Source organism: Lepidochelys kempii, chromosome 9 (genome assembly GCF_965140285.1).
Source record: "Lepidochelys kempii isolate rLepKem1 chromosome 9, rLepKem1.hap1, whole genome shotgun sequence".
NCBI classification, from domain to species: Eukaryota; Metazoa; Chordata; order Testudines; family Cheloniidae; genus Lepidochelys; species Lepidochelys kempii.
Genome location: NC_136388.1, coordinates 93,076,240 through 93,103,006, shown reverse-complemented (window position 1 = coordinate 93,103,006; position 26,767 = coordinate 93,076,240). Strand labels below are relative to the sequence as shown.

The following is a 26,767-nucleotide window of genomic DNA, read 5'->3' as shown; positions in this document are numbered from 1 at the left end:
GATTGTTTGGCAAGCTGTTTGTGATGTACGTAAAAAAAAAAAAAATTGTAACTCATTCTTCATTTTAAATTCAGTTTAGTTTCCCTGGCTTTTCCTAGTTTTCACCAATACCTTTTGTCTCCTTTTGTCTTATGTGCTTAGAACACAAGTACTATAATGGGGGGAGAAGAGAAGGAACTATAAAACATTAGAAAAAGCTTTATTGAACGCATGAAAAATTAGTACCCTTTAGTAAGAAACCAGTATAGCTTTCTAGAGGGGACAAGGTACATCTTTAAATTTAGTTATGGTATTAAATTAAACATTTGTAATGTTTCATTACCAATGAACTAGTCAAGCAGTGAGTAACTGTTTAGAAAGCAAATTAAAATCCACATAAAGGGACACTGAATTCTACAGTTCATTTTGTTTCCAATCTTTTATGACAAGTAAATGTTCCCTTTGTGGTGTTTGACAAACACACCAGCCTAGGAATGTGTATTTTCCTGTGTATGTAGTGTCTTCTGAGGAAGCACCTCCAGTGTACTTCAGGCCTTAGGCATGTGCAGAGTGTCTTCTGCCACTTAGTAAGAGCTGCCTTAACAGAAGGAAAAGAGGAGCTGCTTCTACTTCCTCCTGCATGGTGATATGTGAAGTCTCTGCTTGGAGAGTTTGTGGCAACTTTGCTTTGGAAGGACCCCCTGAAGAAATAAAAAGCCATTTCTGAGAGGCTCCAACTCCTAAGTAAGGTGAACAGGTTTTGCAGAGCGGGGGCCAAAAAGCTATTTCCTGGATGGGGTGAAGTGGAGTTGGTAGAGTTGATGCCTTCTCCCCCACACAAACATGAAGAATAAAACTTTTGTTTGCGGAATTTTGCAATGACATATGATTTACAAGTGTGCATTTTCTCTTTGCTAAATAATATTTTTGAAGGAAATAAAACTGAGAAATTTTCTATCAGGAAGACACTTAACCTGTTCAAGTGCTGGTCCCTTTGGGTATTCCACGCTTCATTATGCATGTGCACCATGGTCCGAGTCCAGAGATTTCTAGCAAGTAGCCTTTGTTAGAATGCACATGCACAGCTGTTCTCCTCTTGCTCCAAACCAAGGTTATAAGGGGCACTGTGGACCTTGTCTTTTCAGTTCCTTATTACCACAACATGGCCTGAGTCGGAATCTTCAGTGTCCACAGCTCCTTCAGTTTTTCTTCAATGTAATCCATATCATGTGAATATTTCTTAGTTTTGATAGTTTTTACCATTTAGCATAGTTAGTGTGGTTTAGTTAGCTTTTCCCCACCTTGGGAAGCTTTTTCCTGTGGGCAAGGACCCCAGAATCTTGGGGTTTACACACTGCATATCCTGACCTCCCTCCCTACCCCCCATCTCCCCCCCACACACACACATCTTTTCAGTGAGCAGCAAACATCAGTGTTGCCTTTATTGCCTTGGTGAGGCTCATATCTCAGCTAAGTGCAGTATCTGCCACTCCTTCCCTTCCCAAACATGTGAGGTTTGAGAGCTCCGGCTGAGTAAACATCCCATGGTGAAGGCCATGTGACTCCAGTCGGATCTTGGCTGGGGGGACCCCCCGGTACTCCGAGCTCAGTCAATAGGCAGTGCCCCTCCAAGCATGAGCTCAGGAGCCCAGGCTACAAGTTCTAAATCTTAAGAATCCCTCTCAAGGACTTCTCATGAGAGTAAGGGGCACTCAGGCAAGGCATATCTTTACTTCTGGGAGCAGATTTTGAAGAAGATCCTTCCCTGACTCCATCCAAGTCTGGTGATTCCTTGTACGTGGGTCCTAAGGACCTAGACCACTTAAACCTCCTCAATTGAGTGTAACATGAAGAAGTAAGGATCCGTTGGTACCGACCTCAGTTCAGATGCATAAACCTGAGGATAGGCACCCACTGGGCACAGTCTATGAGATCAAGAGTAGACTCTTTGCCAGTACAGGCCTGTTCCTAAAAGGACCCAATGTCCGCTGTAACCAGGGAAGTATCAGATCCAACAGTCTCGTTCACTGGTATCCTGGAGATAGTCATTCTGTTCTCAGTCTCCTCTCCTCTCTGGTCAGACTTTGTTCCTCTGGTGTGTTCCTGAATAATCTGCTTCAAGAACCCTGGGTCACCACCCTGTTCCCTCCGTGAGCCAGAGCATTTGACCGGTAGCTCCACCAGTTGAACAGGAACCTGCCTTCTCATTGGACTACTTGAAGGTTCCAGATGAACACAAACACCTGTCAGGGATGGTCTAGATAATATTTAGTCCTGCCATGAGTGCAGGGGACTGGACTAGATGACCTCTCGAGATCCCTTCCGGTCCTATGAGTCTGTGAATCATCATCCCCACATAGGGAGATTAGTCTGGTTAGAAGCTCCAGAAGATCTGGGTTCCATCATCCACCCAGATATGACTTCCTAGCAAACCAGCGACTCGCAATGCCCCAGGGTCCTCCCCAATGGATCAAGCTGGCATACTAGCATTATTGGTGCCCTGGGATCCTTAAACTAGACCTCCTTGGATCCATGCATGAACTTTACACTCTCCTAGCCAACACCTACTAACTCCGTTTGAGTATGAGGAAGAAGCTGAGACAGATCCGACAGTCCCAACAGATGCCGCCCTCTCCTCCTCCAGATGAGGTGGTTGCTCCATCTTCACCATCTCTGCATTGATGATCACAGGCAATATCAAGAACTCCTATAAAGATTAACATATGAGCTTCAGATCCAGCTTGAGGAGTTCCAAGAGACGTAGTATAAGCTGTTGGACATTTTGCAACCTTCAGGGCTGAGAGGCATTAGTTTGTTCCAGCCAAAGAAGAGAAGTTCCTGTTTTCTCAGCCAGCACCTGACAAGTGGCCACTGAGAGATCTAGGCTGCTACATCCCAAGGCAACACATTCAGACAAGGGCACCAAACTCCTTGATTTCCTGGAAAGACAAGCTTTTTCTTCAGTTGGTCTTCGATTGAAAATTACTAACTGCCTGGCACTGTTAGCAAAATATGATTTCATCAACGATGCAAAATGTTAAGACTTCAAGGACAGACTCCCCTAGGAGGACAGATCTCAATGCTAAGCCCTTATTGATCAGGGAAAACTCGTAGCAAAAACATCTCTTCAGGTTGCAGTGGCTGCTGCTGATACTGCTACCAGTACTGCAGATCTCTGTACCAATTGTATCCTTGCACTCCTTCCTGTTTGACTACTGCTTAATAATCTCCCACATATAGAATACATATAGGGACCAGCACTCAAAGAAGAAATATAAGTTAATTCCACTACCCTCCCTCCATCCCCTCTGCTGCGGATCATGACTGGATTTGCAGTAAGAAGAGAAACTAAAGACACCAGTCCACATTGCCTTATACCCTCAGTCCAGAGCACAAGGAGAACAAGTACGCATGTGTGGACCAAAAGACACTACTTGCTAGATTCAGGCATACTGTGCAAATGCGTACCCACCGGTCGAATACAGATAGGGACCACACATCTTGAAGAACCTCCAGTTACAGGTAAGTAGCCTCCATTTTATCAACATATCATGAATTCTTACTCTTCTGAGAGCTGTATGAGATACTCTAATAAAATAAGCGCTTCAGAATGTTGATGAATCCTCCGTAATTACTGGCTAATCAGGAGGTAAATAAAGTGTTTTTTAAAAAACAAACAAAAAAAACCAGTATGCCAAAAATGGATTTAAAGGTATTCTAGTATCATCAAGCTAAAAATCTTGCATTTCAAACAAAATTCTTCTTGCCCACTTTGAAAGCCACAGCTCTTTTTGATTGATTAAATTCAGTCTTAGCAAAGGGTGGCAGAGTGGATTTTATTATTGTTAGTATAGTTGCATCACAGCTTTGCAATGTCGATTTTCAAAAATCCTTCTTTCACTGTATGACTAGGAATATCTTGATTAAAACTGAAACAAGCTTAAAATCTTTCGATATATATATTTTCAGTTCTGCATGAACAACAAAACTATAGTAGATGGATCCGTTTTGCTTTCTGGTTCTCCTATACTAATATAGTGCATTATGGTGTTTGACTTTCCAACACTCAATGAAATGTATATATTTTTAAAAGTTACAGGTGTTCATTGAAATATTTAAAAAAAAAAATCAGGGGAATTTTGTTTCATACTTTTTGGTAAAGCTAGCTTCCTTTTTGAATAAAATCTTAAAGATGGCACCTAAATTATTTGACACCGCTCTCTTTTAACAGTTAACTTCAGGAATATTTAAAGGGTATGCTTTATATAACTGTAACTTGTTTCAGATCAGAATTGACTGCAATAATGAAAGGAGCGTCCACGCTAAAACATTACAGAATACCTCCAATGAAGGTAGTCGGCTGCGCACGGGTAAAGATCGTAATCAGAAGAAAGAGAAATCAGACAGTGTGGATGGTCAGCAACCATTGGTGAATGGAGTACCCTAAACTGCATAATTCTAAAGTCATATTTCCTATACTGTTTCAGTGATTCTTATTCCACATTAGAGAAACTTGTTAGGCCAAAGACAAATAGTAGGCAAAATGGCGCAGGGCATGAAATGAACATAAAAGTTCTGTTAGCCTTTTTTAACATCAGCAGTATGCAGTTGTTTTCAGAATAAGAAGTTATACAAATATTTGCATAAAAATATCTGAACTTCTGAAAAATGCTTTCAAGTACATCTTGCACTTCAAACAATGAGATTCTTTTCGTTTGTTTTAAAAATACTGAGCTGTGCATTGGTATACTTTTTGTTCAGTTGTACCATTTTAACGCATTGGGTCAAAAATCACTGCTCAATTTCAATTTTCAGAATAAATAGTGTTTGCAGTAATAAATTGGGCTTCTGTTTTCAATCTAACTTACAAGTTCTTCATGAAATGCTATGTCGTTTTATGTCCTGTGTCAGTTCACATTTTGGTCCACTTTTTCAGTATTTTAGTGGACTCTGAAATATGTGTGATGTAACAATTTGTCATTTTCATTAGCAAAAAAAGTTGTATGATCTGTGCCTTTTTTATATCTTGGCAGGTAGGAATATTATATTTGGATGCAGAAATCAGGGAAGATGAGTTGGAAACACTAAATGTAAAATATATGTAGCAAACCTTGTCAGACATTAGTACTTTATAGAAGAATGCATGCTTTCCATAATTTTTTCCTTACATAAGCATCAGATTAGGCAGTTATAAGAATAGGAGATTTCTTTTGCACTGAAGATTTGGCAAATAGTGTTATTGAGACGGGGTGTAATTTTTTTGTAGACAGTACAAGAAGTTTAAAAAAAAATCTTTCCATTTCTGGGAAATTAAAAATTCATTGTTACTGAGGGAACAAATGTAACTTGTTCACAAGCTAATAATGTGTGCCTGCTTTTTGGCCAGATGACCAATTAAAAATAACCTTTCTTCATCCTCACAAAAGTTTTGAAATTGTTCAAAATTTTAATTTGGAGCTTATCTCAAGGGAGATAAGAAGAACATTCCCACATGTGATAACCTGTTAAGTGCAGGGAGTAGTATAGCTAACTAACATTGGAGGCAGGAATAATTCATAATTTTTTTGAGGTACAAGGTCTGATTCACAAGCAGGTTTGGAAGGAGTTAGGGAACTTGATGCAAAGTACATAAAGGGGGATTTAAACGTACTTTTTTTTCTTTTTATTTCTGATCATGAATTAAATTTACTGGGTAAAACTGTATGAGGACTTTCATTTTAATCTATTTTTATTAAACTTACTCCAGTAGGAGTGCCACTGATTATGTACAGAACTGTACAAACATGATCTTGCCTCTGATGTATTTTGTGAGTTTTGTTTCTTTGCTTTTTTCATTCCACTGTTTTTCCTTGCATACAAGTACGCATATAAAAATGGCAACAAACTGCACATGATTTAACACATATAAAAATGTCTTAAAAAGTATTGCCAAACATTAATGTTGATTTCTAGTTATTTATTTTGGGAATGTATAGTATTTGAAAACAGAAATTGGTACCTTGCACACATCATCTGTAAACTGTTTGGTTTAAAATACTGTAGATAATTAACCAAGGTAGACTGACCTTGTAATGTAACCGCTCTTGGGCAATATTCTCTGTACATATTAGCTACAACAGATTGGATTTTATGTTGACATTTGTTTGGTTATAGTGCAATATATTTTGTATGCAAGCAGTTTCAATAAAGTTTGATCTTCCTCTGCTAACTGATGTTGATGCAATCCTTATAAATGATTGCTTTTAAAAACAGTCCACTTATAACAAGTAGAGAGAGCCTATATTTCTCTGTTAAAGTTTAACTGTAGCCATTGTTCCATATGTTGTAGAAAGCTTCTGAAACGTTACCAGTTTTCAAAAATTGGCAGGTAATGCTAAAAAAACGGAACCTCTTTGGTGAAATTGTACAATACATGTTGAGCTATTACAATATGCACTAGATTTTTTTTACACTCAAAGGCTGAGTTCAATAAGGTGCTAACTAGGTTATATGTGAATTACTAATTACTAAAACTTCAATTTGATGGGCTAATCACATTCCATTTTCAAATGCATTTTTGGGGTAATGGCATATTTTACAGTATTTCTGTGTGCTAAAGTTAAACATGTATCCCTTTCAATTCAAATTTCAATGTTTTTAAGTGTTAGTAAATTTCAAAAACATAAATTGTAAATCTAAATGTAAATTTTATTTTGAAAAATCATGCATTGTTACAAAGCTTGAAAGTGCAACATGTCTGATGCTTGGGTTCAGATCCTACTGGTAACTTATAAAGTATGGTCTAATGGATTAAAATTATTTTAAAAAATAAAGTTTTTTTTTTAAACAGTGAAAGGTATTTGTGAATGATGCCAAAGATTTAAGCTCAATAGGATTAAACACAAACCCTCTAAAATAACAAATGTATCTTCAAAAGTAAGGAGAAAATCACTTTTCCTTTCTTTGTTTCCCAGCTAGTTTTTATTGGGAGGGAGGTTTGAAAGTTGGCATATAGCCTCATCAAGGAGGATAGGTGTTCTATTTATTGATCATAAGAAATCTAGTATAATAGGAGATTCCCTCACCCCACCACCCCCTACTTAGCAGAATTACAGGGGGAAATTCCCCATGGGGAAAACAAATAAATAATAAAACTAACACTGTTCTCCTGCTCACCTTCACTGAGTGCATCTTGGGGTATAATTCTCAGTTTACAGTTCCCCTGTTTACCCTCACAGAGTGCAGCCTGGCAGATGAATCACTGCCAGGCACTAGGGATATGCTAAGTACTCAGACACAGACACCCCACACAAAGGCAATTCTCTACTCACGAGAGGAAGGCCAGCAGTCCAAATCAGATTTAGAGAAACAAATAGTAAAATAGGTTTAAATATAAACCACCAGAGGATAGACTGTCAGGTAAGAGAGTACTCAATATGGTATTCTGAAATTATGCTTAGGTCAGCAGCAGCCCTGCTCTAGCTACAGTTACATATTCCTCCTTATGCAGCCTGGGAAGGTGTAATACAGGGAGACTGATTTCCTGCCACACTTAAAAGATTGGAGAAGTATCAGACTGTCATCCCTAGCTGTTGTGGGTCACCCTGCCCCAATGTGCAAAGTATTGTTCCCAGTTTCTGTTGCAGGTTACCATGTCTCACCACCACCTCTACCTCCTTCCCACAGCAGATGACTATGGAGTCATGAGAGGGACAGCAGCCCAGATGTGGAAGAGGCAAGTAATAAGGGTCCTTTTGGCCCACCATTTCTTTATTTTTGTGCCAGTCTCCATTTTATAAGGCCAAGATGTTCCTCATTGTGCAGCAGTCAAAATTTAATGTGGTGTCACTACCAAAGAGAAATGTGGCCATCTTCTCTGGTGGCCAGGGATTATGCATTTCTAACGGGGGGAGAACTTTAACTGAAAGAGTGGCCTTGCTATTCAGATCCCCTTTGGGCCCCGGTAGCTACATTCTGGGAGGTGTCATCTCAGCAGCTTCTTTTGGGCATGAAAGCTCTGAAGTGGCAACAACAACAAAAATATGAACTGTCAGCTGATATCCTAAGTGGTCCAGACATCCTTTCAGAAGCAGTGCTCACTTGAGTGGATGGCATTGCAAGGTATGGTCTGTCTCAACCTAAAAAAAAAAAAAAATCACACATCCTAAAGGGCGGGGGAGATAATGAGATTCAGTTCTGATTCATGCATGTATATGAGGCTTTGATCCTTGGGATCTGGTGCTCTGGCATATCAGTTCTCAGCTATCTTTGTGATACTGTGGGAAGCTTTATGGAAAGCTGAGGCTATTCACTCATCAGAAAAGTCAATTTAGACTCCTGACCCTTGCCAGAATTTATAGAAAGGAATAGAGGTGATCAGGCAAGTTTGAAGTGTGTGAAGAGCAACAATAGAAAATACTGCTTTACATGTGATACTAGAGCAAATGTAGGATCAGTAACTGCACTCTTGCCCCAGAGCTGGAGTTAGACCCCTGATCAGTGCCAGGCTGTCAGGCAACAAAAGGGCTACCAATAGCTTTGATCAAATGAGGTCCATCATGGGTATAGTCCAGAGACGGTACCCTGTGGAACTGTGCAAGAATTTCAGGAACAGCTTTGTCCCATTCCCCACTTAACTCATGGAAAGGCCACAACATGAATGAAATCATCCATCATCTACTTCAGAACATTTTAATCTGCTCCCAATCTTATTTCTAGCCTCAGAGAATCAGAGACTAGCAGAAACATCTAAAGTTCCTAAAGGAGTCTTGTCTTCAAGTATACCCAGTTTACCAGCCTCAGACCTTTGCAGATGGATGGATGGCAGCCTTTTTAATTGTCCCAACTTTGATTATTACTACTTGATCTTGCATGTGCCTCTAGAACATCTGTACAGGATCTTGATAGCAATAATACTGGCTTTTAGGGAAGAAGGAAATTAATTTCTTCCAGAATAAAATTTTTGATTAGGGTTTTGTACAGAGAGTTAAAGGGCAAACACAGCGATATGGGAATGGGTGCCAGAAAAAGAGAGCACAGTGTTCACCAGTTGGAACAAAATGATTCTCCTGACCTGGATGGAGCAGTGTCCTATCTCAATGTGCACAGCGTGCTCAGAGATGAACACCCAAAATTTGCCTGGCAGAAGTCAGCTTTGCAGAATGGCCCCAACACCCAGAAATAGATCACTCACCGTAAGTTAGTTTGGTGGGCTGGTGACCAATCTGTAATGTAGGAAAGTAGATTTGAATTACCCTGACCATGGAAGGTTTCAGAGGAGTAACAGCCGTATTAGTCTGTATTCGCAAAAAGAAAAGGAGTACTTGTGGCACCTTAGAGACTAACCAATTTATTTGAGCAGAGCTGTCGTGAGCTACAGCTCACTTTGTAGCTCACGAAAGCTCTGCTCAAATAAATTGGTTAGTCTCTAAGGTGCCACAAGTACTCCTGACCATGGAAGTTTTCTCAACTGAAGGGAACTTCAGGAGCTTTGGGCATTCACTGCTCAGCGACTGACAGGTGCAGCTGCCTCCAGGCTGCAGTACCTATTGTAAATGATCTGTGGACCTTATTACACAAAGGAAGTTTTCAGGTAAACACAGATTTCCGTAATCCTGCAGCCCAAGGTGAAACTCCTAAAATCTTAAAGGCTCCAGAAAGGCACTTTTAGTCAAACGGCTTCAGAAAATAGAGAAGGATTTGTGTTTTAGTTCAATTCACTCAGATCTGTTAAGTCATCTCTCAATTCTCCACTGATACATGAGTTTGGGAGTGCTCAGATATAGTCTCTTTACAATGAAGTTGAAACAAATTATGTCCTGCTGTTTCCCATGTCGGTGTTGGGGGTGGGTGGGAAATAAGGCCTGTACCTCTAGGTCTAGCACAAGGACAGGAGCAGTCTAAGTTATTAGGCAATAACTTATGCTGTTCCAGTTGGTACTGGCTTCTTCGGGGAATAAAATTCCCTATCCTGCATCTGACTTGACTTCTCCCTTTCCCCCAGATCTCTGACAAAAGACTCTGGCGCACTGCTATCACCTGTGTATTCTCTATTGTGACCTATCCCATTGGTAACAGAGGTTCCTATTGTCATGGACATTGCTGCCTTACTATCCTTCCTCTCCTGCCCCGGACAGCTTTGCAGTGATTATACCTGCACAAGGGACTCCTTGGCTGAGACATAACATCCCACATCTGCCTGTTTCTGCTATGACTGCGGCGAAGGTAGATAGCAGAGATGTGTCTGGAGCAGGGAAATCAGGAATTTTCCTCCAGTGTCTTCTGGCTCTTTGTTCCTGTTCTCTGACACCAATCCTTTTCTATAGTATTCTACAATATTAATCCATCCCACTGCACAAGTGTTTTTCTCCTCCTTTAGCAGCGTCTCACTGGGTTTCCTTGATCACTCAAAAGAAAACCATTTTAAGGGGACTATGAATAAAATGCCATCTTACTTTTATATCCGTTTGTCCAACACCTTGCACAATGGTGTCCTGATCCCCTCAATTGGAACGCCTAGGTTTTACCACAATACAAATAATCATGATGAGCCTTTCATCCTCAGGATCCCAGCATGCTTTAAAAGCTTAATCTGTATGACAGTTGAAGAGAGAGTCATCAGCAGGGGAGAAAATAAGTTAACAGCCAGATCAATGTTGCGCAGCATCCTGCAGAGTAGTGGGGAGGGAAAATGTTGTCTGAAGATACCAGGTCAAACCAACTGTTAAAGTGCCATGAGACCTTTTGTGACTAGGCAGGATGGACAGGGCCTCTGTTGTAATGCCTTCATCCAAAAGCCCTTCATACTCTGACAGGATCTCTATTGACCAAGCTTGGAAGGATGAAGAACTTAACTGGCTGAGCGATGACTAGAATCTCAAGACCCAAAGGCTTTGCTTTTTCAATCTTGGCCTCTTAACCTGGACTAACACTCTGAGGGAAGATTTTTAAAGATGACTAGAGATTGGGTTTATCTCAGTTTTAGACATCCACCCTGAGATTCCCTCAAACGGGGAGTCTCTTAAAAAAAAAAAAAAAAAAAAAGTGCTGAATGCCCTGCCCTCCCTCTGAAAATCAGTCCCCTTTTAAGGTGTCTCACATTAAACACCCAAAATTTCAGATACCCCAAATCTCTAGTCACTTTTGAAAACCCCTGACCATCACATTTTGGAAGTGCTTCGTTTGTTTCTTTGTTTCTTTAATGGAGGAAGATACAGTTCCTTCTACTGTGGCTCTGTCCAACTTCCTATGTTGCATTTTTACAAACCTACAAAAAGGAAAAATCCAGAAAGGCTTTTGAGTTATGGTGACTTAAATGCACGTATAACTCTGATTTGTTGCAGTAATGATGCAAATGGTGACTGGTACTCACTTTTGGGGGAACTGTGTGATTTTGGTGATGTCTCCTAGCATCTGTCCAAGTGAGTACTGCAAAAAGTATTTTAATAGAAGTAGCAAGTAATTTTACTATTGGGAAAGTAAGCTATTGTCTCATCAACGTTATTTTTGGCTGCAGTACGCCAAGTGCTATAGAAATTCCAGTGTTTCAAATTGCACAGGATGCTGCAGATTGATTTATGTTAAATTTTAAAAAAATATTTCTCTCCCCAAATTGTAGCCCATCTCTTTTGCCTGTCTGTCCAGGCTTTAGATGGGAAACAGCTGTCTGTTGTCTTCTACCAGGTATTGAATTTTATTCTTTTTTACCTTTTTTATAGATTTTTCTGCCATAAAGAAATAATTAGAGTGATCCCATTTGACAATCTGACTCAGCCTGTCAAAGGGTGAAATCAGGAGAGCCAGAAAGCCTGTTAAGTGACGTATTTGGGCCCTGTACAATGATAGCACGGAAGGCTTAAGGGGACTTATGGCAAGCCAAGTTGTCAGGCAATGGGTGCTATGAGTAGAAGCACACCCTGTATTGTCAAACACGCATAACAGAACAATGCACACATGAGGGATCCACGCTCACATTTGACCCTTTGCTCTTCGGGATGTCACACCACAAATGCAGCACACTTTGCCTGCAGGGAGAGGAAGAGCCATTGGTTGCTCCGCTGTGAGTACTTTTCAGGAGTGATATTGAAAGGGTTCAGACACATCTGGAAGAGTCCGTTGCTCTAACATGAGGGGAAATTACTTTTTAATCACCTTCAACTCCTAATAGTCTAGGGAGAGTTTACATCCAGCCATGGATGCACACACTCAGAATCTCCATAGTACAAGCTGTGTTTGTGCATAGAGTCCTGCCAATCTGCAGATATCTGCTTTATATCCACAGCTATGGATGTAAATACAGATATCCACAGACCATTTTAACGGATGCAGATCCAGATTTTAAGTCTAGAGCCCTGCAAATCTTCAATATCTGTGGATCATTTTTGCGGATCAGATACAGATATAAATTTTTCAACCGTGCAGGGATCTATTTGTGTGCAGGGTAGTTGCAGCTTCGTAGCTCTCTGTTCTTAGTATGGAGCCACATGCATGTTCCTTTAATAGGCTTGGATTGTTCTCCATAAGAAGGGGAAACCTGGGCTCGACCAGGTTCATCAGCAGTATAATCAGTTGCCCCTGCCACTTGATTACAGGAGTAACTCCATAAGCTGATAGCAATAGTAGGATCTTATTCTCTTATATGGCCTAGCCTCTGGAGGGGAACGTGTAATTTCACAGTTTTTCCAAGAAATGGCCACAAATTTTATTGAAAAGTAAGATGACTGCTAGCCAACCAACATTTCCGCAATATCTGCCACTAATATCTCAGCTATGAGATGCTGGAACTCAGCCTTGTGTTGACTCATGAGTCCTGGTGATTCATTACATTTTGCTCTCAGGTTTCACCACCTCTCCTTTTAATCCATCTGTTGATATTGCCTCAGTGGTATTGTGTAATGAATTTCTTCATTTTCAATTATTATCTTTGTTGTACCAAGAAAGAGGATTGTCTTGTGGTTAAGACACTGGCCTGAGACATAGGCAGTCTGGATTCAACCCCTGCCTTTGCCACAGATTTCCTGTGCGGCCTTGGCAATCTCTCTCTGCTTCATTTCACCGCTTGCCAAATATGGATAGTGATGATACTTCCTTTCCCCTACCTTTGGGCTGGTCTACACTACAGCTGTAAGTCGACCTTAGTTACGCTACTTCAGTTACGTAAGTTACGTAACTGACATCGACATAACTTAGGTAGACTTAGGTGTCTACACTGCACTGTGTCAATGGGAGATGCGTTCCTGCCAACTTACCTTATGCTTCTTGGGGAGTTGGAGTGCAGAAGTCAACAGGAGAGTGCTCTGCCATCAGCTTAGCAGGTCCTCATCAGACCCTCTAAATCGACACCGCTGCATCGATTGCAGCAGTGTCGAGCTAGACCTAAGTATAGACATGGCTATTAAGTTTGACCTCTGTGGGGCAGAGACTGGTTCTTATGGTTGTTGGTACAGTGTACAATGAGATTCTGATCTCAGATGAGACCTTAAAGGGCTGCTATTATATAAATAATGAAAAGGAAATACATCTACTGTTATATGGTGCAGGTTTTAAGTAATCTACAGCTTGTGTATGAACAGTAATGCTTTAGATCTTGACAATTTCTGATGGAAAGTGTTCTTTAGTATAATTTAAATTATACAAAGCGATAGTTCTTTGTTCATCTTGCTTCATGAAGCAAATTAAAGTAATATAATTGAATAGAGCCAAAAAAGACATTTATACTTAACCCTGCTAGCTATCAGTAGGCACAATTCATAATGACTATAAATGCCTTTGTAATAAAAGATAATCAGTATGAAAATGTCATTGCATGTAATTAATTATGTATATATTGGTAGTAATGAGCTAATCATTATGAGCTTTCAGGTTTTGCTTCACCACTTCAGGATGTTGTAAAAAGAAGTGAAGTGGCACCCAACAAACCTAAAACGAAGCTAGAAGATATATCGGAAGCTCTATTAAATTTCTTCAATCCTGGGAGTAAGTGTTGCTGTGATCATTGTATTGTATTCTTTTTTTTTTTCCGTGCATTCAACGTATTTGAAACATTCAACCCAATCGGTAAAATCTTGTTACAATGTCATTTAGCAGGTTCTATTAGAAGTGGCATTATAGCCATGTGACATTATATCTACATTTGGAACATAGATTTGCTTTCATTGTTGCATGATTATTGCCTGCTGTAAGGTCCTTCACTCTAATGACATGTTATAGACATGTTCGCAGTGTTATATTCATGCCATGTAACACTGGACACTTGCAAAGCAGTGCATGAAAGGAAGTAGTTGATGTGATTTGTCCATAAATATTGCTGTAGACATTGACCACATGATACTTGATGCTAAAAGTCTTCACTCACCCAGTGCTCCTTTGATTTCAATATGGGACTTTCAGATGTTCAAGGACTGCAAGAGTAGTTCCCTAATGAGATCTGAGAGCAATAAGGAAAAGGGAAACCGTTATGGGCAGCACTATAGGTATGCAGATCCTCAACTGGTGTCAATCTGCATAACCTCACTGAAAGTCATTGGCGCTACACCAATTTATACCAGCTGAAGATCTAGCCCCATAGACATAACAGAGTAACTGATTTAAATACCTGATCCTGTATTACTTAACGGAACTGGCCATTTACTTCAATGGGTACAGGATCAAGGATGCAATAAAAGTGAATTTAGCAGGATCTATATGATGTCCCACAATTGCTGTGTAAGTGCCTGACAAGGGAAGATACGTAGTCGTAGTTTTACTGAATGCCCTGTTCTCCCCACGCCCCGTTTAATAATTTCTAATGTTCATATTTGTATCTAAGTCTTTTATGTGAAAGTACATATGCTTTGTTTGGGAAATACAGTTACTTTCTTGAACACTGCAAATACCCGTTTTACTGAAAAGTAAATTGCACATAACATGTTGGAGATGTCCAATTATTCATAAATATTTTATACATTTAGACCTTTATACAGAGTTTCTGAAAAAATTAGGTATTAAACAGCAAATTTTAAATATATTTCAAACGTACTGTAGCCATCTGGATGATATTTTCTTAGGTTTTTTGTCCCTGCTGGCTGAAAATGACTTCCCAGTAGGTGCATACCATTAAGTATCAGGCAAAGAGATATATAGGTAGCTGCAGCATACCGTGTGGTCGGTCTTTCAGAAAACCATGTACTAGAATGAAAACTTATGAGGGTTTTTGTGTTGCATTTTCTTTATGAGCAGATCTCTGCTCAGAAAGCTAAATCTCCTTTTCTAGTTATTTTTTAAAACTTTAAAAATTAGAAGCACATGACACTGTGCGATTTAGATTATACTTAAATATATTAAGGTTTCTGTTCCTAAAACATCAACAGTTCTTTCAAGGTGTCTTAGGTTATATGATCGAAGCTTCCTTTGAGCTTTAGTTGTTGTTGTTTTATTTATATATTTTATTTTATTTTATTTTATTTTATTTATTATCACCACAGCGCCTAGGCATCCTAATCATGGGCCAGGACCCCAATGTGCTAGGTGCTGTACAAATACATAAGAGATGATACCTGCCCCTAAGAAGTTTATAATCTAATATGGAGTGATTGTTCCATATCCAAAAATTGATTATACCATTCCCTTGAATGTGTTCCCCATGAAAACATGCTGAATATATATAATTATCATAATATTATAAAATATACAACTGTATAATTATTGAATAAAATTATAATTATGTAATTATTTGATTGAGATTTGTTCTGAGAACTGAAACATCATGCTTTATTTAATTTTTGAAAGCTTGTCGGCCCAAAGAAGATCAAACAGTAGTTGCTTGCCAAGCAGGAGAGAATATTAACAAGACTACTTGTCTGAAAAATAGGTGTTGTCACTCTTCCAAAAAAAGCAGTCAGCTGAAGTGCTTTTCTCCACTCAAAGACAGTAAGTTAGTCCTGTGAATTGTTGCAGAATTCTCTTAGCCAAATGCATCATCGGCTCAGATTCTGTGTTCTTCTGTTTATTACCCTAACTTTTCAGTGTACCACTCTGACAGGTAAGCTATAGCTTGTTGTCCTGGTTGCATATAATGTAATAAAGGGGTCAGATCATGTAGAAAATGTAGAAAAAATCCAAAATATTGAATAAATTTCACTTGCTATTCTGTTGTTTAACAGTGTCATTAAAACTGCAATTAATCATGATTAATTTTTTGAGCTAATTGTGTGAGTTAATTGCGATTAATTGACAACCCTAATGGATATGGGTTTATATCCAGGGCACTGTCAAAGACAAGATACTAGACTAGAGTGGTTCTGGGAGATTTGCCATTGACTTCAGTGGGAACAGGATCAAGCCCTAAGAAAACTCTGAAAAAGTTAGACATCAATATTACAATGGAAGGTAATTTCTAGTTGAGGTGGGCCAGACTTTACAGCTCATATAAACTAGCATATCTCCATTGACTTGAATGCTGCTACACCAATTTATGTGAGCTGAAGACCATCACCATGTTCCCATTACGCCACTGGCATTTAGGCCAGTGATGAAACTCCTCCACTCCTGTCTTTTTCTGGCAAGTCTTTCAATAGTTCCTCAGCTGTGCCCCAGGTTTTTCAGCTCGGCTTCCACAGCTCTTTGCCATGTTGTGTTCGGGCGGTCTCATTTTTGCTTGCCTTCAGGTTTCCATCTTCTTGCTACTCTGGTGAGGGAATCAGTTTCCATCCGAAGCACATGGCCAATCCATCTCCAGTGCCTCCTGGCAATGATGCTGCTCATATCTTGTTGGCTGCACTGTGTCAATAGATCTTCATTTGAGATTGTTCTGGGCCAAAAGATACAGAGGATTTTTCTGAGGCAGGTTGTATGGAATGAAGACAGTTTGGACGTGTCATACTTTTTCATGCCCAAGCATTCTGCTCTCTAAAGTAGTGCTGAAAGTACATAGCTATGATAAATCTTGAATTTGGTTTTGGTGTTGTATTTTGATGATTTCCAGACTGTATTTAAGCTCCTGAAGGTGTTCCTGGCTTTACTGATTCTGTTTCGGCTGTCCTGACTTGTTCTGCTGTCCTGGCAGATGGTGCTGCCAAATATGTGAATGTTTCTGCATTGGTGAGAACATAATCCTCTATCCGTACTGGTGATGGTTAGGCAATATTAAAGGTCAAATCATCTGTCTTTTTGCAGTTGATTTTCAGTCCAATTTGCTGGCTGAATGCATTGAGTTGAGTTGTTTTTTCTTGTATGTGGTGTTGAGTATGTGATAGGAGAGTGAGATCATCTGCGAAGTCCAGATCTTCAAGCGATGAGAAGGGTGTCCATTTAATGCCTTTTGGCACGTCTTCTGTTGTACGCCACATTACCCAGTTGACTTCAAAACTGAGCTTGCTGTGATCAACACTGCATGTTGGAATAGAAGCTTTTAATAATGTTGATTATATAGAGAGGAATTCCATATGCCCACAGAATGCACCATAGCCTGGTCCTGTGAATGCTATCAAAAGCCTTCTCAAAGTCTATGAAATTTATGTAGAGTTGTCATTGCCATTCTAAGCATTGTCCTATTGTTTTGTAGAGTGAAGATCTGCTCTGTGCATCCACACACACCCTTTCCAAAAACTGGCTTGCTCTTTTCTGAGAACGCTATTGATTGCCTCTGATATACGCTGGACTATGATCTTGCACAATATTTTGCTTGGCACAGATAAAAGTGTGATGATATGCCAGTTATTTCAATCACTGAGAGTTCCTTTCTTTATCTTCACGATAATCCCATTGGTCCACTCACCTGGCACTTTTTCCCTTTCCCAGACTGAGGTGAATAGAGGGGCCAGGATAGATGCGGCTAACTCAGGATTTACCTTGAACAATTCTGCATGCTAGTTATCCTTGCCAGGAGCTTTCCCATTTTTTAAGGATTTGATGGATTGAATGATGTCTTCCTTAGTGGGGGTGTCTGTATTGTTATGAAGATCTGGCCTCATATTTCCATGAAATCCCAAAGAAATATTCATAAGTTAATTCAGTTTCCATTTATTTGAGCACACAGCACTAATAATGGAAACAACAAACCAAAGTAAGATCACATTCTGATATCTTTACTCCAGTTTAGTACCATCTTATTCCAGGAGTGATTCCACTGGCTTGAGGGGGAACTATTCACAGAGTAAGGTACTATTCAGTGTGAGTCAAGCTACCAGCATCTGTAAATTAGTGAGAGGCATGACTCAGTCATAAAGTCTTTAATAATATTCAGTCTACGATTTGGCTATGTTATATGTAAAAAGACCGGTCGCCATAGTGGAGACAAAAGATATACAGTGAATTACAGCTCTCTACTTCAGTTCCAGGACATGCACGGAAATGAACATTAACATTAAATATGCTTATTTAGCAGCAACTGCTTGATTCCTCATTTAATTTAAGCTTTTATTGTTTGGAGGTAAGCATCAAGGGCCTAATATTTTACCTAGTTACCTAGTTGTAAATTCATTGGCTCTGTGAATACTCCAGGGTGTAAAACACATGTCCAAAGAAAACACACACACTTATGGCCCTGGAAACACATGCTGTGTGCATCATAACTGCAGAGATCAATCTGTTAACAAAAGGCAAGCACTTAACAGACATTAGACTCAGGGCACTCACATTTCTGTAGGGGACTCAAGGGCTTGATCTTGGGAGTTTTGCTGTTGACTTTAATGGGAACAGGCTCAGGCCTTAAGAAAATGTTGCAAAAGCTGGGGCTTGGGGGTCGGGACCCTTCAGGGCGTTGCAAGCTGTCAGCCTCCACCTCAAATCCCGCTTTGCATCCAGCATTTATAATAGTGTTAAATATTTTTAAAAGTTTTTAATTTTATAAGGGGGGGGCGCACTCAGAGGTTTGCTATGTGAAAGGGGGTCACCAGTGCAAAAGTTTGAGAACTACTGAGCTAGAGACATCAATACTGCAACAGTGAAAGGTCATTTCTAGCAGAGATGGCCAGAGGTGCTGGAACTAAGGGTCCTGGGGGTGCTGCTGCACACTCTGGCTTGAAGTGGTTTCCATTATATGCAGAGTTTACAGCTTGATTCAATGGCTCTCAGCAGCCCTACTATAAAAATTGTTCCAGCACCTCTGGAGGTGGTTCTGAACTGGAACAGCAGCCTAAATTTTCATGACTGGCTGGTGATTTTATGTGTCTTAATTTTTGGGGTGCCCAATTTGAAATACCTTTAGAGGAGCCTCATTTTTAGGCTCTAGGCATACATAATCAAAAGTTACTTCTAAAAAACTGAGGCTTCCCTCTGAACCTATCAAATATCTGTGATGTTTGGATTCAGATCAGATTCCAGATTTGATCTTTTTAATCTGGACTCATTTCTAACATCTGCTTATTTTGCTCACATAACAGGACTAGTTAAACACATCTGGTTTTCTTAGATGTTGTTTTCTCAATTGCATCAGTCAAGTATGCTTGAATCTAGCTCTCTAGATCACACATAATTAATATATACTTCTATTGAACCAACAGGACTTCAGCTGACACTGCGACTGTTTGCACTTGGAATAGGAGGAATGATTATTTTGGGGTGTCTGCCATTTTTCTGCTGTACATATTTACAGGGAAGGTAAGAAAATATTGTGACACTGATCTAAACACATATCACACTACCGCAGTAACTTGGAAGTGTGGACTGTAGACTTGTTTAAAGCCATTAAGGGGGAAGAGGGCAGAAAGCAGTCAAGTCTATTGTATAAACATAAAAAAAAAAGTTTTACTTTAAAACCCCCCGTAAAAAGTAAAAACAATTTGACTTGGAAAAAGTTCTGGCCCAGCAGAAGTGAGAGCACGGCAAGGGGAGTGCTTCTGGGACACATGCAGGGCTGGGAGTGAGTGGGGAGCGACCCACCTAGGCCCTTCCCAGTACCCCATTGTTTTAACCATTAAAAGAAATTTGCCAGAATTTCTGTTTGCCGGAAGCTGGGAATGGGCGACGGGGATGGATCATTTGATGATTACCTGTACTGTTCATTCCCTCTGGGGCACCTGGCATTGGCAACTGTTGGAAGACAGGATTCTGGGCTAGATGGACCTTTGGTCTCACCCAGTATGGCCATTCTTGTGTTATTTCCCCCATTATCCTCCCCTAACCCAGAGTAAAAGGGCACCAACAAGTACAATTCATGAACGCAAAGCTGACAAACAAGAAGTAGAACAAACCACATGACCACTTTGGGCCAGATTCACAAAGATCCGTAGGCACCTAACTTCCATGGAAATCAATGGAGTTAAGTGCCTAAATAATTTTGCCAATCTGGGTCTTAGTCTGGCAGTGTCTCAGTTATTTACAGGGGAAGCTGCAGTGCAGCAGCTGGGGTGAGGACATGAATAGCAGCCCTGGTAACCCACCCAGCTCTTGCCCAACCCAACATTTGCCCAACCCAACATGGGCTGGTGTCTAGATGGTGGTTCACCATGGTGTCCACTAGCAGGTATCCTAGATCCAGAGAAAACTCAGAAACAGCAGTGAAAGCGAGGGGAGGGGAAATATTCCCCCAGTGATAAGAGCGATTGATCGTTCTTTGTAATATAAGGGTAAGTGGAAGGAAACAAGAAAACAGCTCCATATTTGCGCCATCTCTCCTCACCGGTAGAGGGAGGGCAAAACCTTTTCTTTCACCTCAATCTTAGAGGACAGTTCTGCAAAATGGTGAAGTTATTTAAGGTAGAAAAATGGCTTTTGCACAGGTAGTGACATGCAACTGTGAATCAGGAATGTATGAAACATTAAGTGAATGTTATGCAAACGGTTTACAATATTGATATTATGGTGCCGTTCGGAATATATATGCTGTTATGGTAATGGGGAAAGATTTATTCGCCTAAGGTGGACATTCATATTGAATGGATAATACTTCATATAACACGTATAGCTCAGTTAAGGTGCCAGAACTGCCTTTTTTTTTTCTTAAGAATGTTTTCCAAGTGTGCAATTTGCTGTACTGAAAAGATAACAGGAGGCTGTGTGTGGGCATGCATACACACACTCCCGCTAATGCTGCGGCTTGCCAGATGGCTATTTGCTGGAGAGTTCCACATTTAGACAAATCCTGCTGTGCCAATTGCTACATTACAACTTACACTATGCTCAACAGCTGATGTTCAGAATGCAGAGAGCTACACTGTGCTGTCGGTGTCTCTGGAACCAGGAGGCGAAAAATTAGCATAAAATGATCTTCAAAAAATTGCTTGAAAATGAATTAATGTTTGTTCTTTTTGAGAGAACTCGCGTTAAAGTTTAAATGCTCATTTTTGTGGTTTTTTCATTACACAGTTTAACTAGGAATAGTGCTCTTTTGCTAAGAGGGCTTTTGTAATCTGGTGATTAACCAGATGCTAAATAGTTTTTATTTTCAGCATCATATATTGGAATTCTAGGAAAGAAGCAAACCTATAATGTAGTAACTTTGATAGAGTTTTGGTAGTTTAAGAAGGCTGCTGATAGAGGAGGGGGCCTTGACAAACATTCTTCTAATGGGCCATACCTTGGTATCTGGGAGGAATTTCTGATGGCTGCATCAGCATCCCAGAGACATGGCAGAACAGTTGACAGTGGAGTCCTGCATGCAACATTAATGTTGTTTGTAATGTAGCTGGTGGGGTGGGAGTTATAATTACGTTCTAGAGCTACAAAAAATTGGCTTCCGTGATGGCTGGCAAAACTCTTGGAGCATCGGGCCGTGGATTCACCAGAAACACCAGGCTTCTCCTAGGCCTGCCTCAAACCTCCCAATAAAAGATTACGTAGAGAGCTTCTGCAGAGTTGAGCTCCTCATCAGCTGCCACGAATTATGCCATTTTGCACAGCAGCACTTGCACCAGTTCTGTATCTAGGGACCTCCACATCTACAGGCAGAAGGGTGGGGCGGGATTTCTTTATATGTACTCTAGCCTTCACCTCTGGTCCAGTTCTAGCTCAGGTCACCAATTTTCTGGTTGTCTTCCTAGTTCTAGACACATCTCCAGATCACCATACGCTTGGGCATAGTTAGAAATGATTGGTTGTCTACTCAGGAGATGCCCCAGCACTTGGATAGCTAAAGTACTTGCCGAGCTCCGACCCGCAGTATGCCTCATTCTAGTCAATGCTATAATTAGTCACTACAGTCAATGGGTTTTTGTTCTTCATACTTCCTCACTAATGGTCTCTCTCTCTCTCTGCCTTCTGTCATGTGGGAAATTTGAGCTACACAGGATACACTTCTGTTATTTCTCCCCTACCTTTTCCTTTCTATTCTGTTGTCCCTCTCCTGGGCTTTTTTTGATGTTCCCATCCCCATTTCACATAATTTTTCCTTTCCTTGAGTTCTGGTTCTTGTACCATGCCCATCACCATGGTATCTGAGCTTCTCTCTTTCATAGCCCTGGTGTTTCCTCTTCTGGCTTACCCGTCCCACCTCCTGCCAGGATAAGTGGGAAAGGTGACCTACTGGGCAGATACTTGAAAAATACATGGATAGTCTACAGCTGAGTCCTACTGGTATAGATCTTTATTGAGCACCTTTCATTTCATACTTCAGAATTCCTAAAGGGGTGCTGTAAGATAGGGTTTGGTGTTTTGTAGCTATGCAAGAACTTGCTGGCCATATTTGCCGTACTAGAATCATTGATTGACACTGGGGATGGTTGAGCCTCATGGAGTTCGTAATTTTGCAAATCGCATGAACTATCTTTGGTAATTCCCAAAAGTAGCTCCAGGTTGAGAATCTCCCCCACCCCCATGCAATATCCATGTTTTATCAAGGGTGATCAAATACAAAACTAAATTTAGCTAAAAGGGAAACCTATGCTATGGGTTAAGGATAGAAGAATACCAAAATGCTATTCTAACACCAGAGGGCCAGATCCTCAGGACTGGTCAAAGTCGCACTGGCTACGGCAGCCCCTCAGGTCATTCCAGCAACCAGGGACTGTTGGAGTGCAATTCCATGGTTGTTTCCTTGGCCATGTGATCTACCCTAGGGGGATCCCAGATGGCCATTTAAACAGATTTAATGGGACCAAGGATTTGATCAACAGTATCTACATTTTCATTAGATTTTTTTTTTGCTTTCTTCCTCTTCGCTTCCATTGTTCAGTCTCTCCTAATTTAAATTTAAATAATAATTTAATTTAAATAAATTTGAGTGAACCATCTGAACTCACATTGTTCTAGCTGGTTCAAAATTATGCAAAATAAATAGACGATCTCTAGTTCAAAGATATGATAACTAAAGTAGTTGATGCAAATGGATTTTATAAAAGACTGGGAAGGAGGTGTGGAATATATGGTGAAAAAGCAGAGAAGGCCTTGGAAGAAAACCTCAGAGATGGCAAAGCCTTTGTCCGGGTGCTTTTCCTTGCCTGAAACTCCTTTAACTTCTAGGGCTGAAATTCTGGCCCTACTCAAGTCAATGCCAGTTAGGATTTCACCCTAGGTCTTGTGATCTTTCCTCCTTTGTATAGGACTCAATTTCAGTTGCAGTTTTAATGTGTTGCAGTAAGTGTGCCAACCCTTTGCTCAGAGCAAACAAAGAAGTTGAGCAAATTGTGCAGAAGCAAACAGATAGGAGTGAAAACATTGGTGGCTATTTACTGGATTTACTTAGAGAAGATGCTAAGGACCACAAGCGCAAGAAGAAAGGTAGGGATTTGATTTAAAAGTTAATCTAAACTGTTAATTGTTAGAGTATTACCTCGGTGTTTCAGTTAGTGTTGTTGCCTTAGTACCTATTCCTTAACTGTATAGTAATAAACACTGGCAGCCAGCCTCTAGACCAATAAACTATGCCAACAGGCCCAATTTATTCGGTATCACCCCAATTTTTTGGCATGGGAGAAGTAGGGGATCTGCATGGTGAAAAGGAAAAATCCTTTCCTCTTCCCTAGGATGAAGAATGAGTCTCACCATGGCCAATACTGCAGCCCTGAGTTTGCAATAGCCCCCACTGCTCCTTCAGGTGCATCTGTGCACTGGTGGATACACTGGCCCTGCCCCCTCTCTCCTCCCAGTCAGCCCCAGCTCTGCAAAAACTCTCGTGTTGGGTGCATGGAGGAACCAACCAAAGAGTCGGGTTAACCTGCTCACAGGAGGTGAGGATCCATTGCAAAGACCTGATAAATCCTATCCTGCCACGCCAGCATGGAGAAGGATGGGCAGGATTTAACTCTGTGGTCTCTGCATGATCCTTTAGGGTCAGATTCTGCCACCCTATCTTGCACGGAGGAGCACTTTACTTCACAAGTAGCCTCATTGAAATGAATGGGACTGATGGTGGAGTAAAGCGCTGCTCCCACTGTGTGAGGATACCATAATCTGGCCCATAATAAGTAACATTTAACAGTGGCGTGAAAAGAGCCATGAGTCAATGATAAAACCTGAAAGCAAGAGCATTAGTTTAGAGCAAAGGAGATTTTAAACACTACCCTAACTCTGCCTTTACACTGTGTTTGGTATTTCTTTTTCCTTTATAGAGAAAATGCCAGCTGATCTTGAACAGCCTGGGCAAGACAAGGATGCCAGTGTAACCTGAGTGTATGTCAGAAAACAAGTTGTGTTTTGTTAGTGTCAACATCTTGTGATAACTGATGCTGAGTTTTTGCACCAGAAATTCTTAATATTTGATAAACTTACAGCTTTATCAGCTTATCCACCTCCATTTCATTTAAATATCTCCTGGGAGGAGCACCGTCATTGCTAAGCAGGCTTACGCTACTGGGGCCAGTTCCTCAGTCAGTGTTAGTCCTCCACTAGTAAGATAGTAGAGTCCTCTGAACTGTAATACCCCTGAGCAAGGCAAGTAAGAGCTCCAACGAAGAGAAGAGATCAGTTAAATTTAGAAGTGATGGTTGCCATTCACTACATTTGTTGCCAGAGTGACATCCCAGTTAAAGTCCTCTGATTAAGTGGGAGGTATGTGATTATAATGCCAGCAGTTTACACTTTCATAACCAGCTAAATTCACTATCCTTTACTGGAAAGTATAAAATCTACATGTAAAATTTCCCTGAAATCAGGAGATTTAGGAGGACAAATTAGCTGATGTGGCCTGGGTTTCAGACTAGCATAATTAATTAATTAAGCCCCGTGTATCCTGAGGGGCAGTTATTGCTAGATGTCCAAGTGTAATAGTTGGAACAAGCTTCTGTTGTGTCTGACATTTTTTCTTAACATTTCACCTCCAGTAGTGGTAGCAGTGGCCTGGTCACTTAAATCACTGTGTCTCAGGAGCTTTGCCGACCCTAGTGAATTGTGCTATTAGAAGTTGAACTGATGTGATTGAGCCAGTGTGAGTAGCTGTGATGCAGTGCACAAGCCACCCTACTTCAGGTGCAGTTCTCGCCTGTGTCCACACGCAGCACTCGAATCAGTTGATGCAATTGCACAGTCACTTGGGTTCTTATCCAATGGATTCTGACAGAGCTCCTTAAAGCACTGAATTTTGGAAAGTCATGCACGGTGTTCTGACATCCTAAAGGATTTGTGGAAGGAAGTCCCTTAACTCTTGGAGAATTGCTGGCATTTGGGCAATTTATTCTGAAAAGGGAGCTCAGGCTGGGGTGATCAGAGCTCGCTCTCTGCTAAGTGAGCATATTTGGTGACTGAAGACCTTAAAGTTCAGCACAGATTGTCCAAGGAATTCCAAAGGCAACAGTGTAGAGCACGTGGGCAATCAGAGACCAAAATCAGTGGTTCATGGACTTCAAGCTACAGCTCTTGGATGCAGGCATTGCTCTCTCTGCCCCATGCTAGCCTGTTCCAGGCAGAGCAACACTTTGAGGCCATGACTACGACTCATTAACTGGTAGAACAAGTTGTTCTTAGGACTTGGAATGAGTAGCACTGACTGCAGAATTTCCAAGGCATGGGAGACATTTCTGTGCCTGTTTGAGGAACTTTCCACCACATTACAGCACCAGGCCACCAGAATGAGGACTCTGATCACAATGGAAATAAGCATGGTGATCACCCTGTGGAAACTGACTACCTTGGATGCTTACTGGACGCCAGTTGTGGGTTGGGAAGTTCATTGTTCAGGGTGTTGTGCTGGAGGTGTGCATGGCAAAACTTCAAATGCTGCTGGAGGTGTGATTAAGGTGACTGGAGGGTTTTGAACACTTAAGTTGCCCAAACTGTGCAGGTGACATTGAGAAATAACCCCGAGCCCATTCTGAGCCAGCCATGTCAGCCCAAAGAAGATGGGAATATCAGTGATTACCGCTCCATGGTGATGCAAGCACTGGTGGACCCTCATAACCATTTCTTGGAGATTTTCATCATTTGATGTGCGTAAAATGCCAGAATTTTGAAGAACTCAGCTGTTTTCAGGAGAGGACAGCGTGGGGCACTCTTCACGAGCCAGAGAATAACTATTAATGTGGTCTCTGCCCTTACTGTGATTCTGGGAGACTGCATACCTGTTGAGTCCTTGGACTTGAAATCGTGCCATTATCACAGCAGTCGTGACAGACGGGGGGGGGGGGGGTGAGAACCTGGATTTGTGCTGGAAATGGCCCACCTTGATTATCATACACATTGTAAAGAGAGTGGTCACTTTGGATAAGCTATTACCAGCAGGAGAGTAGGGTGGGAGGAGGTATTGTTTCATGGTCTCTGTATATATGATGTCTTCTGCAGTTTCCACAGTATGCATCCGATGAAGTGAGCTGTAGCTCACGAAAGCTTATGCTCAAATAAATTGGTTAGTCTCTAAGGTGCCGCAAGTACTCCTTTTCTTTTTGCGACTTCAGACTAACACGGCTGTTACTCTGAAACCACTTTAACTGCAGAGGCAGCAGGTGGAAGATAGTTTGTGGGGGAG

General features: G+C 40.9%; 2 protein-coding genes across 4 annotated transcripts in view; both read left to right on the top strand.

Moving 5' to 3' along the window:
* Positions 1–9,255, top strand: part of FMR1 (fragile X messenger ribonucleoprotein 1) — a 59,379-nt gene extending 50,124 nt beyond the window's left edge. For 2 of the 3 annotated variants that reach the window (XM_073358397.2, XM_073358396.2), the window contains one exon: positions 4,265–9,255. In XM_073358397.2, coding sequence (XP_073214498.1) covers positions 4,265–4,426 — 162 coding nt within the window. In that variant the 3' untranslated portion in view covers positions 4,427–9,255. The remainder of the gene's footprint in view (positions 1–4,264) is intronic. The other variant, XM_073358398.1, reaches the window with a different exon arrangement.
* A 140-nt stretch (positions 9,256–9,395) lies between these two features.
* On the top strand, positions 9,396–26,515 carry FMR1NB (FMR1 neighbor). Its single transcript, XM_073358394.2, has 6 exons — positions 9,396–12,016; positions 13,819–13,932; positions 15,724–15,864; positions 19,437–19,533; positions 23,447–23,589; positions 24,420–26,515. The coding sequence occupies exons 1-6, from the start codon at positions 11,911–11,913 to the stop codon at positions 24,476–24,478; spliced, it is 660 nt and encodes a 219-aa protein (XP_073214495.2). The 5' UTR covers positions 9,396–11,910; the 3' UTR covers positions 24,479–26,515.
* Positions 26,516–26,767: the final 252 nt, after the last annotated feature.

Bases quoted from the DNA above. Each gene is read 5' to 3' on its own strand.
- FMR1NB (XM_073358394.2), top strand. From the start codon at position 11,911: ATGAGGGATCCACGCTCACATTTGACCCTTTGCTCTTCGGGATGTCAC. The intron at 12,017-13,818 runs GTGAGTACTTTT...ATGAGCTTTCAG, and splicing joins GAGCCATTGGTTGCTCCGCT to GTTTTGCTTCACCACTTCAG. The intron at 23,590-24,419 runs GTAGGGATTTGA...TTTCCTTTATAG, and splicing joins CCACAAGCGCAAGAAGAAAG to AGAAAATGCCAGCTGATCTT.